Source organism: Mus caroli, chromosome 10, assembly GCF_900094665.2.
Source record: "Mus caroli chromosome 10, CAROLI_EIJ_v1.1, whole genome shotgun sequence".
Taxonomy (NCBI): domain Eukaryota; kingdom Metazoa; phylum Chordata; class Mammalia; order Rodentia; family Muridae; genus Mus; species Mus caroli.
In genome coordinates, this window is record NC_034579.1 from 5369141 (window position 1) to 5385006 (window position 15866).

At 44.7% G+C, this 15866-nt stretch overlaps 1 protein-coding gene across 3 annotated transcripts in view; it reads right to left on the minus strand.

The window, feature by feature from the left end:
- Sash1 (SAM and SH3 domain containing 1) overlaps positions 1-15866 on the minus strand; it is a 224609-nt gene that overhangs the window by 142614 nt on the left and 66129 nt on the right. Inside the window, exon 2 of one of the 3 annotated variants that reach the window (XM_029482359.1) lies at positions 4291-4338. The exons of the other annotated variants lie outside the window; for them this stretch is intronic. Within the exon in view, the coding sequence (XP_029338219.1) occupies positions 4291-4338 (48 nt within the window). The remainder of the gene's footprint in view (positions 1-4290; positions 4339-15866) is intronic. 3 annotated transcript variants of the gene reach the window in all.

Consider the following 15866-nt stretch of genomic DNA (forward strand, 5'->3'; position numbering starts at 1 on the left):
AGGTCATTCCTCATTTAGTAATAATTAGACTGGAACATATTTCTGAAAAGACATGAAACTCGTAACTCTAAAGCAGAGAGAAAATTCAATTAGAGGAAGCCAAGATGGCGTAGCTGAAGGCTGAGAGAAAAGAGAAAGTCCAAGGGGGAGTCATTTCATCTAGCGTGTTCACAGGGGCACAATTCAAGACCCAGAGGACCTGGGCCACTATCTCTAAACCTCTCCAGAGATAACTGCGAGGTAACTCTCCTCTCCCCCGGATCCCAAGTCTTGCTGTCTTTACATCTCTAGGAGCATGATGAGGCTTACTTGTTCCTTAGGACGGCAATGAATTCTGCACACATCCCCTTTGTGTTTTATTTCATTTGTCAATTTTTTTTTTTGAGACAGATCTCATATAGCCCAGGTTAGCACTGAACATTATGTAGCCGAGGCTAGACTTGAATTCCTAATCCTCCTGCCTCTGCCTCCTGGGTGCTAGGATTATGTATGCGCTTACACCATTACCTATGACAGCTGCATTTTGTTCGTATAAATTGTTTTTCAATAAAAGCTGCACACATAGACCTAAAAGATCACTCACTTGAGTTTCCCACCTCCACCCTCTATTCGAGGAGAAAACAGTATTTGTTATTAATAGATTGCCTAATCTATAAATTTTGGGGTAAGAAAGATATTTGGATTCTAGATAGTTGTTTTGGAGGGTAGTTTTTGGTTTTCCCTCTATTCCTCGAAAAACATCTGAGTTTTTAGTCAATGAAAGGGAAGAACTCTCGAGGTTAGTTTAGGACTAACAGGCATCTCCCTGTCATGTGTTTTTACTTTGAAACAAATTCTCATTGTAGTCCAGGCTATCCTTGATCTTCCTATATTAGCAGAGGATAACCCTGAACTTTTGATCCTCCTGTCTTTGCCCTCCTTAGGACTGCAAGTGATACCAGCACACCTGGTTACTATGGTACTGGTATCAACCCCAGGGCCTTGCAAATGCTCAGTAAGAGCCCTATAAACTAAGTAGTGCTCCCCCTGCCCCCAGCTCCCACCTTATATGGTTAAATAAAAATCAGTGTGAATTACAATATTCCTCAGCTACACTCAGCACACAGCAGAGGAAGCACATGCCCGGGTGCTCAGCCAGCCCAAACAAATTGTCACATCCTTAGATCCATCATTTCTTCCTGAGGCCAGGGCTTTCAGCTGACCCGGCAGCAGCCGTGAGTGACCCCACCCAAGGTCCTATGGGAAAAACTGGGCCTCAAATGCTGATGCAGCTCCTGCCTGAGATTTTGGCTGACTCTGGGCTACACTGCATCCTGAGAGATTTGGTGCCAGGTCCAGAAACTTGGTCTACCCCACCCAAGCTCCCCAGCCCCACTTGGGTAAGAGGCTAACCTGACAATATGCTGGCTGGGAATGGAGGGCCAAGGCACACACCCTAGCTTGGCTTAGGCCAGGGCAGGGGGCTGCATGTCATCACATCCTGATCATGGTGCCACGCCCTCCTCAGGAAGGCTTCCTCAGGAAATCCTGACTTCTCCAGAAACACAGTGGCCCCAGGCCTGAGGACAAAAACAGGAGCCTCATGGTCTGCCCTTTGTTCTGTGTCCTGCAAACCTGTCCAGCCTCTGGTTCAAGAATTTTTTGGCACAGGACAACTAAGGAGTGGGCTGAGCTGCCATGGCTTATAGAACCAGAATTTACAAGTCCAGAATGCACAGAGCAGCTCACATGAAGACAGCCTCTGTCGGGACTGCGGTTCTCACCAAAAGCTGATTGGTTTTGAAGAGGGAAGTTACACTAAGTGGCAAAGGGGTTAAGGAGTTGGCTTAGTTGGTAGAATGCTTCCCCAGCATCACAGGGTCCTAGGTTGGATCCCCAGCACCGACTGCATAAACCAGGACAGAAATCCTATCACAGGGAAGAAGAAGGCCTGTGGATCCGAAGTATATTCATCTCCAGCTACATACACATGGAGTTGTAAGGCAGCCTGGGCAACATAAGACCACAGATGAACAAAGCAAAAGACATAGACCACTGCGAAGATAGGTTTTCTATCAGTGGTCAGAATGCCCAGCATGTGCCTCTGTTTGGACTCCATGCATCCCTTGGCATCTCTTCTAGAGTGCCTGGCACATAGAAATACTCAATACATAGTGTTAAATGAAGACTTCTCCTCCCAAGCCTCTTCCTGGCTTTCACCTCAAAGGAGGCACATGCGTCAGGACCACTACTCAGAGGTATGAAAAGGGGAGGGGAAAGAGGAGGGGTAGAAAGAAGGCTGTGTCCTGGCCAGCATCCTTCTCACACCCACCCAGCCCCATCCACCCCACTCTTTCACTCCGGTAGTCTTTCAATTCTTCCTTAGCAGCAGGGGTATTAACATACGTTCTCTGCTCTGATGTCTTCATGAACCCACATCTCACGGAGCCAGATAGAATCTGTGTGTTCCTCTCATCAGTGTAGAAAAGTGTCTCCCTCATCCAACCCCGCTTCCTACCCATCTTCTTCACCCGCGACACTAGGTACAGATGCTACCAGATGTTCCTGTTGTCAGACTGGAAGGCGAGCTGGCACCTGACCATCATCGCCACCACCATACCACAGGCCAGCAATGGCTTGTGTGTCCTCTCAGGGGCTGTAACTAAAACTTGAGTATCCGCTTCAGGGCAGTGGAAGCCGATTTCTGTGTTTTTACCCAAGTTTACTTTGCTTGATCTGTAAAATGGAGATGATAACAACAAACCCTACACCTCAGCACACTGGGCTGTGCGCAGGTCAGAGACTAGAGCTGTGAACGAGCACATGGCCTGCTCCCCAGCTACAATGACCTCCACCAGGAATAACTACTGAGGGGAGACCTAGGGCATTACCTTTCTACAGCCTCATCCATGAAAGGAATGATTTTTTTTTTTTACCCTAAGGAACAGTGCTGGAGTTTCAAGGGGAGAAATGGGGTTTTGGTTATGTTTTGTTTTGCTTTGCTTGTTTGAGGTAGCCTACGCTGGCCTTGAATTGTATATAAACCAAAAATGATCTGACCCTCCTATGGAACCACACTCAGTTTATGAGATGCTGGGCATCAAACCCAGGGCTTCATGAGTGACAAGCAAGCATCTTGCCACCCAAGCCACATTGCCTTGCACCCTGAAGAGATCTCTGACATACTTAAGTCAGACACAATTTTAACCCATCGATGCCACTGTGAACATTTAAACAAAAAGCTTCATTAAATTATCTGAAATGATGTTTTTAAGACCTGGGAACTGCATGAATGCCATTACTTACGTGTTAGTGGTTAGCTAGTCAGCGTGGGAACAAGCTTCCCACTGCCATAGACCGGCCACACCTTAAAAGGGTGACCATACAACTTCTGGCCACTTCCTAGGAGGAGTAAGAGACTTATTAGAAACTAAATCCTAATTGAAAAGGCAGGAAGGGGTTGAGGGATGACTGAAGGCCATCTCTACTTGATCGGATGTACTTGGATGCATCGGAAAGCAGACTGGAACAGTCATATCTGAGAGTGCCCTCCACATGTGAAGGACGGCAGTGGTTTTCATTCTCCTCCATAGGTACACATGTAACAGACTCACTACAACACAAGCACGGGGTACTTCCTTTCCCATCCAGAGCAGGTGCTAAGTATTATCAGTGCCTTTCTTCACAATGAACTCAAGGCGATAATTCAAAGTCCTAGAGAGGCCCGCTTTTTCACAGTATGCTTGAGTCACTAAGGGACCACGCGTTATCCATCTACCATGGTCTACGTTAGATGAAGTCCACTCTCATGGTCAATTCCCATAACTTACAGAGTTCTACATGCTATGAGAGATGTTCTCTCTCAGGAAAAATCAACCTGAAAGTGAAGCCACTAATACACACAAAGGGGGTGGGGCAAAACAAGGAAATAAAAGATATTCTGAACGCCCAGAAAACCTCAGAATATGAGTTACACAGTAGTTCCACAACCCATCAGGCTCCAGATATAAAATAGAAGGGGAGAAGTTACATAAAGAGGGGGACAGAGCTCAGGGCCACCACTAACTACCTGCTGAGCTCATCCTCATGGCTAGACCCCTAATCAGACAGAAAAACCCACCATTCACCTCTCCAAGTCTAGACAGAACGCAGCCAGCGAGGCTCTTCTTGCTATGTCTTGGACTCCTGCACACCCACCCAACTCTTCCTCAAGCTGCATCTTACAGCACATTTCTTTCCTCAACACCCTGTTCTCAAAACCAGCCTCCATCTTTCCACTCACGCCTCCCCTTAAGTCAGAACACCTCTTACCTGGGCCACTACTGCAGGGAGGAGCAAGACCCAGGAGGTCCTGAAGGGCTGTGGAAAGAGAGGTTTCTATGAGGAGGGGACACAGGATGAAGTAGGAGAGTGACTGACGAGGATGGTAATGTGACCCCCTCCCAGCTCTGTGCAGCTCTGTCCATTTACCCAACAGGCCTCGGTGAAAATAAGAAGACAAGCATTTCATACAACAAAACCCAACAAGTGTCCAAGCCTACAGAAGGCTGAATGTCAAACTCATGATACAAATAATAAGTATCATAAAGATTACACAGGAAAAAATAAAGATTATGTGAACATGAGAAAAGGTTAATTTTACAATGTCAGGACAAATACATTTTAAAAAGTAAAACAGGACTGGGAGAGGGGGAAGTGAGAGAATAGTCCACTACGTGCATAGGACAGTACATTGCTGAAAATCTGGCACTCAGGAAGCTAAGGCAGGAGGATTGCTAAGTGTTCAAGGCTAGCACCAGGACAACCAGTGATACAACATGGTAAAGAACTCATGTCAAGCCTTCTACCCCCCAAAAGAAACTGTCCAGATTTGGAAGCCACAGAGCAGAGCCAATAGCTTGGAACTTGCCTGGCCTTAACACATGGAAGCACTTAATAGAGACTGTTTTATCTACCATGAAATGGTCTTCATTTGGCAAAACCAATATCTTTATTAATAGTTTGCCAAGTTGCGAGCTGCTGGATGGTGGTGATGCCCATGGTAGAACTTAACTTTCAACTTGACCCTGATTCTTGCAGGAAAACATTCCTCTCATCTTTATCATTTCCTAGCCCCAAAGCAAACCTAGCCCCATGGTCCAGAACTTCACTATGAGTAGACTCAGGACAGGAAGTAGCCGCATTTCAGTGCAGTGTCTACACCCGGCTCCTTCATGTCTATGGCTCAGTTTGATTCCAAGCAACCCCTTCTTTCTGTGAGTGGACAGCCCACTGGGCAATCCTGTAGCTGCATGACTGGCAAAGGCAGGGTGGCAGCTGCGGGCCATCTCGTCGATCTTCTAGGGACCTTTTCCTCCGGAAGCATGACTCATGGGCCTCAGTCTCAACTTTAAAATTGTGCATTTCCTCTGCAAATCCAAAGTTGGCTGATGGGAAGTGTGCTGGGCTGCATCATGGTCTCCAAGGGGAAGTGATGGAGGTCTTGGCCTGAGTCACTGGGCTGGAAGTGGATGGTCATGAGCAGTAATATTCTACAAGGAGTGGAAAACGCTTAACAGGGCTGGCTACAGATGAGTCAGGAGTCTTGATTTTTCTAATTGACCATTTTTATATTACTATATGAAGACATTCCTCTGGATGCATTTAGCTTGGGTGAATAGTAGAGATTAAAATGAATTCTTAAGTGACGGGATGACCTATTTGATTTTAATTAAAATGTCCAACACAGACTCTACAGGGAATAAAAGATTTTATAAATGGTTTCCATTTTCTCCACAGCTTCCCTTCCGCTCATCCCTAATCAGTAATATGGTGAGGAGTGATTTCTGAACTCCCAAAGATGGTGTCACAGGCGAGATGTCTGTCCAGTGTGCCAGACAGAAAGTGGTGCGGGAGGGCTCCCAACACGGAGAACTTAACTACTACTAAGCCTCCATCACTCCTTCCCTAGCTTAGTCCTCAAGAACACCAAGGGTTAGGGGATTTGGCTCAGTAGAAGGCATACACCCCCAGAATCACGTTTGCTACAAAGGCTGGGTCCATCAGGAACTACCATCTTTACTTCTCTTTTCAGGAGTCATGATATCCACATCCCCAAATCCTTTACCAGACAGAGCCCTGCCCCACACCATCTTATCCACCCAACCAGGAAGTCCGTTCTAAAGCCTAGCATCAACGACACTCATTTTTGGCCTGTTTTGTGTAGTAAGGTTTTTCTCTGCACACCCTCTCCTAGTTCTTTTGCCTCAGATGGTTGAGATGGGGACCTACAGGCAAAAAGTTGTGCTCTTCGGAAAACTAAGCTTAAGACAGCTCAAAGGCGTTCTTCAGGCACCCAATCACCACTGCTTTTTGTTCCCTCCCACTTCAATATAAATCACAGTCAGTAGAGGAAGAAAGGAAGGCCACAGGGAAACGTGCATGGAAGTAGACAGACACACTCTAATGTCGCCCCAAGGCCCAGTTCACCTGTTCAGTTCAGGGTAGTCTCTATCATGAAGTGCTGGACGCCAAACTTTCTTTCTGGTCTTTGCTTCTCCTCGCTAAATACCCCGAGGACTTATCTACCTCCCCCATTCGTGCCCCCTAAACAGCTTTTCCTGACTCTGTCTCCAAGCATCCAGACAGGTTTGTATTGTGCTGCCCTGCTTCTCTTTCTTTCTTTCTTTCTCTCTTTCTCTTTCTCTCTCTCTCTCTCTCTCTCTCTCTCTCTCTCTCTCTCTCTCTCTCTCTCTATTTGTTGAGGCATTGGGCCCTACAAAGTGATTATTTTGCCTCCTCTCAATGGCTTTGTGCTACAGCAGCACAGAGCCAGAGCACCCTACCCCCTACAGGAGTGTCCTACAGCTGACTGTTGCATGCCAACAACGAGGAGGCTTCAAACAACAGGAATATATTATGTATTGTCTTAGTTGTTGAGACCAGAAGTCAGATTTCCCCTGAAACCTGTAGAAACAGGAGACTCTTGGCTTCTTCCCAGCTAGTGGTGTGCCAACAACTCTTGGGCACTGTTTAGCTATGAACACCTCTCCAGTATGAATCTCCACGTGGTGCCTGACTGTGACAATGTCCAAATCTCCCTTCTGTAAGGGATATCAGTTATAATTGAAAACCATCCTAATGACCCCATCTTAAAACTTTGTTGAATATACAAAGAACCCATAAGCCTCTAAGAGTTAAGACTTCAGCCACGGTACCACCTAACAGGGTCCCGGGGAGAGTTAAACCCACAAAGAGACTCCTGCCGCGCGTGGTACTGAGAATGCACTTAGTGACAGTGTCTAATGCAGTTCTCATTATTCCTAGATCACCTATTCTTTTCGCCCTATGGCATCTTTGTTTAAAAAGTTTTAAAAGCAGTGAGTGGGGCCTGAGTGAGCTGGGCTGGAGAAGGGGGGAGGGGAGGGGGATGGGTTTTAAAAAAGCAAGGCAGGCTTTCTGAGTTCGAGGCCAGCCTAGTCTACAGAGTGAGTTCCAGGACAGCCAGGGCTATACAGAGAAACCCTGTCTCGAAAAACCAATAAATAAATAAATAAATAAATAAATAAATAAATAAATAAATAGCAAGTCTTAACCCAGAGGGGTGACCCGATGCCAGAATCCCAAATCTGGGGATGCCAAGACAGAAAAACCACAAGTTTGAGATTCCTCTGGGGTACACTGCTAGATCTTGGATGGATGGATGGATAGATAGATAGATAGATAGATAGATGCAATTTATCTTTGTGGCAGCCAATTTTCCAAGCAGACACAAAAACACCACCGCCCACCAAACTCCCTGGGAAAAATGTAATAACAATGGAAGCCTGGGTGGTAAACTGAAGGATGTCCTTTGTCCTAGGGAAGAGCTCTGTGGCTTCCAGGTTGCCTGGAATGCAAAGCTGTGTAGGAATCACAAAAGGGAGGCTTCCAAAGAATCCGTGGGCTTGATGACAATTGAGTGGCTAAGTTCTTCTGATTTCTAGAAAAGAACTCCAAGTCTACTATGCGGCCTTTCTATAGCTCCATATAGCTACATCTGTATTTGTATGAATATATATATATATATATATATATATATATATATATATATATATATATATATATATATATATATATATATATATATATGTATATGGAGCTATGCATTATGTATATTTATACATAATATATATTATGTTACATATATTATATATAATTATAGAATACATAAAAATACTAACTAAAAAGGCCAAGGACAATAGAAGGTTAAGCATGGCTATAGAAGACCAAAAAGGTATTCAGCAACTGTCAATCCATCCAAAAGAGAGAGACCTAAGGCTTATAGTGGAGTTCAGTTGACTGAGTGCTGATGTAGCATACAGGAGACCCTGTCCCAAAGCATGATCCCACTCAGTGTTCATTCCTAAGAAGCCATGGCACACGCCTTAGTTCCAGCTATGTGTGAGGCTAAGACACAGGATCCCACAAGGCCAGGAGTTTGAGACCAATCTGAGCAACAAAGCAGGATTTAGCCTGAACATAAACCAGACTTTTCAGTGTGTACAACAGTGACAACCGAGCAGCTGTACAGCCCCGGCATGCTTTTCTCTGCACTCAGAAAGCTTGTTTGGATACAGACTCTCACAGTACCACAGAACTGTGTCACTACCACCTACTCCTCCCAATTATTTCGCTAAGTCATTTCTCTACCAAAACAACCCTTGGAGCCTTACCGACAATCTCTGCCAACTCCACTGCATAATTCTCTGAGTATTTATCTTGACATGACTAGCAAATGCAGGATTCAAAACCTATGTGCTTTGGCCTGCTCTCTTGATCTCTGGCTGATCCTCAGAAACCATGAGTTACCTAGTGCCCTTGAGCAATCACTGCCTGGACTCTGTTCTCCCTGTGTAAAGACCTGAAACAACATACTCAAACTTGTCTGCATGTCTATCTATAGGCAGACAAACAATAGATTTATGTGTCTTGCAGCCTCAATGTTTTTATGAAGCCAACGCTCATATTTGAACAAACAACTCTAAGATTTGAACCACTATTTTGGCCAACAACAAGAGACTGTCTTTCCCAATGTTGGGGAAGTGGGGCTTCCTGTTTTCCAAAACAGAAGAGACTGGAAGTCACAAGACTTGGTGGTGGTGTTCCAGAGCTGTCATCAGCACAGCGACAGTCGCAGGAAGACAGCCGGTCTCTCTGGTTCCTTGCAAGCAGTAAGTTTGCAGTATTGACCCAAAGAAAACATCCAACATCTCCAGAACCAGGTAGCCTCGTGAAAAAACAGACCGCAGGCCACTTTCTGGCTAATACCCCCCTACACACACACACACACACACACACACACACACACACACACACCACAGCACACCAGCTGAGCCACATCCATCTGCATCCAATCAATTGCAGCAGAGGGCACTTTGTATACACATAAGATGAAATGGGCAAGCCTAGAAACCTGAACTGGAAATCTGCAAAAGCCAGACTCAGCTAACAACTATTGAATTGTGGGTACTAAAACATGTGCGATAAAATACAGCAGTGTTTTTAAAATGAAAACCAGGAGCTAGAGAGATGGCTCAGTGGGTAAGGGCACTCTCCACCAACCCAAACTACCTGAGTTCAATCCCCAGAACCCACACAACAGAAGAGGGTAAATCTCCACGTAATGCTCTCACAAACACACACACATGCCGTACTTAAATAAATAAAAGTAACTCTAAAATAAATAATAAAGAACCAGGAAGCTGAAACTGCGTATGTGACTAAAGGACAATGGGCGCCAACAAGGGTAACTGTTGGTAAGTAGCTATGACAGCATTTAATTGGCCAAGGAAATAGGACACGCTGTCTCGTACCTGAATCCCAGCTCTAGGAAAGCTGAACCAGAAGGATCACCAATGACTTCAAAACTACTCTCAGCCGCATAGGCAACTCCAGATCAGCCAAAATCAGGACCGGGACCCCACCCCCCAAAAAGTACACAACAATAAGTAAACTGATCCTCCATGTATTTAAGACACACTACTATATGTCAGGATACAACTATATACAACTATGCTTACTCTCACCTCTCAAACAGAATTAGAGCAAGGGGTACGGCAAGACCCTGCTACATATCTCCCCACGTTTAAGGAGTACTTGCCCCCATTTACCTCCCCTCTTGGTTTCTATGGAAGTGTTTCCACTATAGAAGGCATCCTGCTTGCCTTCTATAGTGACACAGACTCCAAGATGTGTCAGCTGAAAGGTCCTGACACAGAACAGCAATGGGATGGGTGTTAGAGTATTTGACCCGGCTCTGCTGAGACGAGACATTGCTCTTGGCTAACACTAAAGTTACATCACACAGATTTTCCTCTTCCTCTCATGTATCATTTATACATGAATCATTTGACACCTACTTAATACTCATCGTGACGTCTCAGTTTCATAATGTTCTCATCAAGGCGAACGGCTACACCGCATTAGTGTTGCAAGGCTCTTCCATTAAACTACAACCTGGACACCACAGGAGACCTAGGTCCCAAGAGGATGCTGCAAGAAGGCAGTCATGGGCATACCCCAAGAGGCACCGCCTAATACAAACATTCTTAGAAAGTTGTTGGTAGATTTGCAATTCATAAGCAAATATGCCTTCAAATGGAATGCTTTGCCCTTTATGGATAATTTATTCACGGTCTTTACAGACTTTCCTCCAGATCTCAAATATCTGCTGGACATTTTCTATACATTCATAAATGTTTCTGCAGACTTTAATAGTAAAGTTGGTTCCAAATAAAAATTCACATAGGTAGAATGCTTGCCTCAGTCACAGTGTCCTGGGCTCACTGCCTGCACCATGTACACTGATGTGGGGTACACTCCTTAAACTCCTGGCATTTGGAGATAGAAGCCAGAGGATTAGAAGTTCAACGTCATCTTTCACCATAGCAAGCTTGAGACCAGGTTGGACTATATGAGACCTTACTACATCAATCAATAAATAAAAAGTACCCCAAAGGGATATTGAAGAAACACTTTATTAAACAATGGGGTTTATGATTTTCCCTGAAGCCACAGAAACTCAGCAAATAAAGTCATCAGTTAACTGGAGGCTTTTAACACATTGCTTGTTTCTATTAAAGTGCCTATTAAAATGCTCTCACCACAAACTGTGAGGAACAACATGAAGCCTAAACATGCAGACGGACATACAGGTCTCATCCTTGAGAGAGCCACGTGTTCCTCACACACACACACACACACACACACAATCACACACTCACACACTCACACACTCACACACACACACACACATATACACACACAATTGGCCTGCCTTCTACACTCAAAACAAAACCCAAACACACAAACAACATATATTTGCTTCATTTAAATCCTCTCTTGCATGATCTCACTCAGATGTGGAGATAGAACAAAGTCAATCTCACAGAAGCTGAGAGAAGAATAATGGCTAACAGGGACTGGAGAAAGGGCTCTGCAGTGGAGGGCACTTGCTGCTCCTGTGGAAGACCCAGGTTGAGTTCCCAGCACTCACATCATGGGACTCACAACCACCCATAACTCCAGGTCTGGGAGATCCAACACCCTCTGGCCTCCACCACAGGCACCTGTACATGTGTGCACATAAGCTTCAGTGCACAGACACATAAGTAAAGTAAACCTTTTTTAAAAAATTAACAATAATAAATAGGACAGGAGAGATGGCTCAGTGGTTAAGAGCACTGACTGCTCTTCCAGAGGTCCTGAGTTCAATTCCCAGTGCCCACATGGCAGCTCACACAAGTGTCTGGAACTCCAATTCCAGAGGATCTGACATCCTCACACAGACATCATGCAGGCAAAACACCAATGCAAGTAAAATAAAAATAAATTATAAATAAATAAATAAATAAATAAATAGGAGGCTGGGTATGGTGGCACAGCATATTGGTATTTCTTGTCTAGGAGGTGTGAAGTTCTAGCAACCTAGCCTTGGAGGGGACCACCTGCAATTCCTACACATGGGAGGCACAGACAGAAAAATCTATGCCTATATCAAAGCCATCTTGCTCTACATACCTAATGTGAGGCCAGTCTTGACCACATCAGATCCAGCCTAAAAATAAATTAATTAATTAATAAAAGATAAACTTTACTCTCTTATGTACTTGTAAATATAAAAAAAAAAAAACATGAGATTTTTCTCTTAAAAATCTTAAAAATAAAACATTCACACCTTATTGTATTACTTAGACACAATGAAATATAAAAATAATATTCTGCCGGGCGGTGGTGGTGCACGCCTTTGATCTCAGCACTTGGGAGGCAGAGGCAGGTAGATTTCTGAGTTCGAGGCCAGCCTGGTCTACAGAGTGAGTTCTAGGACAGCCAGAGTTACACAGAGAAACCCTGTCTCAGAAAACAAAACAAAATAAATAAATAATATTCTAAACAACTTTTAAACAGAAATCACATTTTCATTACAAACTATCATTTGGCCCCAAGAAAACCCTAGTTATTAATAACATTCATGTTTTCTCCTTTGAATACAGAAAATATTTTAAGAACACATTTCTTGGCATGTAACTTGACAAGTTAATAGCTTGAAATGACTAATGAATTTATTTTTGTTTTTCTCTCTCTTTTCATTTTGTTTTGAATCAGAGTCTTGCTGTGCCCATGTTGGCCTTTCATCATCCTCCTGCCTCCTCCAAGGGCTAAAGTTATAGGAACGGGCCGCAAAGACTGGCTGCTCATTTGTTCCTAAACCGTATACAAGAAAAGGCCATTTAGGGGCTGGAGAGATGGCTCAGCGGTTAAGAGCACTGGCTGCTCTTCAGAAGGTCCTGAGTTCAATTCCCAGCAACCACATGGTGGCTCACAACCATCTGTAATGAGATCTGGCGCCCTCTTCTGGAGTGTCTGAAGACAGCTACAGTGTACTTATAATAAATAAATAAATCTTAAAACAAAAAAAAAGAAAAGGACATTTAAGATAGCAAAGCAAGATTGTTAACTGTTTATTTCATAAGGCTTTTAAACCCCACCTCCATTATAGGAATAGTCCTACAGCAGAGATACACATTTTTGAGCTAAATAACTCCTTTTCTCTACAAATAACTCAATATAGAACACAATTTTTTTTCAAAGCACACATTTTTTTAAAATTATAGAAACAAATTGTTTTTGCTCCAAATGGATATATATATACTTGTCCTACGACAAGACTTAGACAGTAAAAACAGACAGTACTAAAAACCAACATGGTCTTAGGATGAATTTCAGTAGCTGGGACATAGGACACATACTGGAAAACCGAAATTTGGTCTTGAAGGAAACTTAGCTGAAAGTATGTGATACATTCGTCTATTTTCTTCTCTATTAACTACGTCCTAAGAGAAAGAATGAAGCCGCGAGCAGGCACACAGCACTGATCCACCCTAGTGCTCCTTCTGCCAGCACCTGCTTCAAAAATCATGAAAACCTGATTTTGGTGGGCTCACATCTGCAATCCTAGTTGGTGGCTTACAAACAATTCCGCTAGACTCCTACCAGGGACCTAGCAACCGCTAGGTCATCACCTGCCGCCAGGTGGGGGTGGTGTAAGAGGACTGCTCGCCACCCCACCCCACCCCCCCTCTCTCCCTCATCTCCTTCTCTTTCCCTCCTTCAGTTACCACGAGTTCCCAGGCGGCCTCTCTTTCTCTCTGTCCTTCTCTATCCCCACTTTCTCTGCCCTCAAGGCTCTGTCTGCCTCTATCCCTTCTCCAGGTCCTCATTGCCCTCCCTCCCCCCACAATAAACCTCCCAGGTCTGTCACGTGGCATGATTTCTCAGGTTGACACCTTGGCATGCCCCCCCTTCCCGACCCCACTCCCCAATCTCTGCCCCCTGCCACTAAGGCCACCGAGGCATTTTATTTGCTAACACTAGTACTCTGGAAACAGAAGCAGGAAGACTGAAACAACTTCAAAGCTAGTGAGGGGTGGGGCACATAGTGAGTTCCAACCCAGTAGTAGAGTAGACTCCTGTCTCAAAAGACAGTCTAAGAGGAAGAAAGGAAGGGGAGGGGGAGATGGCAGTGGACCGGGTGCTAAGTCAACTGTGCAAGGAGGGAATCTCAAGATGCCCAGGGAGGTTAGCAGGGGTCTCTGCACAGGCAGCTTCAGTTTGAAAGCGCAGTCTAAATACATGTGATTCCCATTTCTACCAGACAGCTTTCAAAGATCCAAGACATAGGCAAGCACTACCCCTCAAGCCCCCCACATCCCTCAGCCCCCACCCCCACTTCCACCCCGGCCCAGGGACTGATGACAAAGAACTGGAGCATCCAGTTTCGCCCTCTGAGGCAGAGCTACCCTGCCTGGCAAGGGCAATCTCTTGGATGGAGATGTGGAGAACACAGAGCCTAATGTGCCTAGAAAGACACAGGACAGGTTGGTTGTCTCCAGGTGGCATCCCTCCTCATAAAGAATTGATGCTGCTCAACAAAACAAAAGAGGCAGTAGGCAGCTGGCAAGGAGCAAGGCCAGTGAGCAGGGCTGCCATGCTCGGGTCCCATTACCAAGGCAAATTAAATGAATTCGGACACTTTTGAGGCATGGCAGTGCCTGTGTAGCTACCAAAATACAGCTTACCCCAAAACTCATCCGAAGCTTCGGTTAAGTCTTAAAGGCTTGGTGCACTGGTTTATGTGGGATAGTCCATCCTGAGTTCTAGCCTCCAGTCATTCAAACTCTTCCGTAAGTCAGGAAGACCCTCAGAGGTAGTGGTAACACTTGTCTAGCACATATGAGACCCTGGGCTCAATTTGTACTCCAAAACAAAACAAAAATGAACCACAGGATTTTCTTGTTATAGTTATAAAAACCTACTCTATAGCAAGTATGAATTTTATCAGGTAAAATAGACAACAGATAACCATGGCTACAAAAATATCTCATATCTTATCTTATCCACAGGTTCTCATTAGGAAGGTTCCAACCTTCCTTGTGCTGTGACCCTTTAACACAGCTCCTCACACTGGGGTGACCTCCAACCATAACATTATTTTTGCTGCTACTTCATAACTGTAATTTTGTTACTGTTACAAGTTGTAATATACACATTTGATGTACAGGATATCTTATATGTGACGCCTATGAAAGGGTCATTTGACATCCCAAAGGGTCCCAACCCACAGGTTGAGAACCTCTGGTCTGAACTAAGCAATGAAGCATTTATTATTATTATTTTTCTTAAAGTTCATTTGTAGCTGGGTGTGGTGGTTCACACTTGTAAACAGGACTTGGGAGAGCAAGGTAGAAGGGACTATGAGCTTCAGTCCAGCATGGACTACATAAGAGCTTCAGGCCACCTGAGCTACATACATACAAGACTATAAAAATAAGATATATTGTATTTGGTGTGTGTGTGTGTGTGTGTGTGCTATGTATATGCACATTGTGTGCTGGTGGCCACAGAGGTCAGAAGAGGACTCGGATATGATCTTTCTAAGTGTTGGTGAGGAACCCTTCATTTCTGTTAACACTGAGTCAAATGTGGGGCTTGGCCCGGCAGAGGAGAGAGAATGAAGAAATGTATGTACATGTAGCCTCTGCTCTCATCACCTCTAGCTGGCCCACTACTGCAGCCTCCAAACTCACAGGATTCTTCTGCTGTTGCAGGTATAAAAACCCTTTCTGTGAGTGTTTCATTTCTTCCTCCACCTCACTGCTAGTCTATTACACCAACATGCATTATTTTTCAGGAGCACACCTTGACCAGGCCTGCTTCACTCGCTATTTAAACCCAATCCTCAAGTCAGTACCCAAAGACCAACCTGGGGTCTGTCTTGACACGCCCCTCCGCCAGTGCGGCCATAGTGACCGAATACACTGCTTTCCTCTGCTTTCGCAGGACTTGTCTTTTTCACTGACAAATCGGGA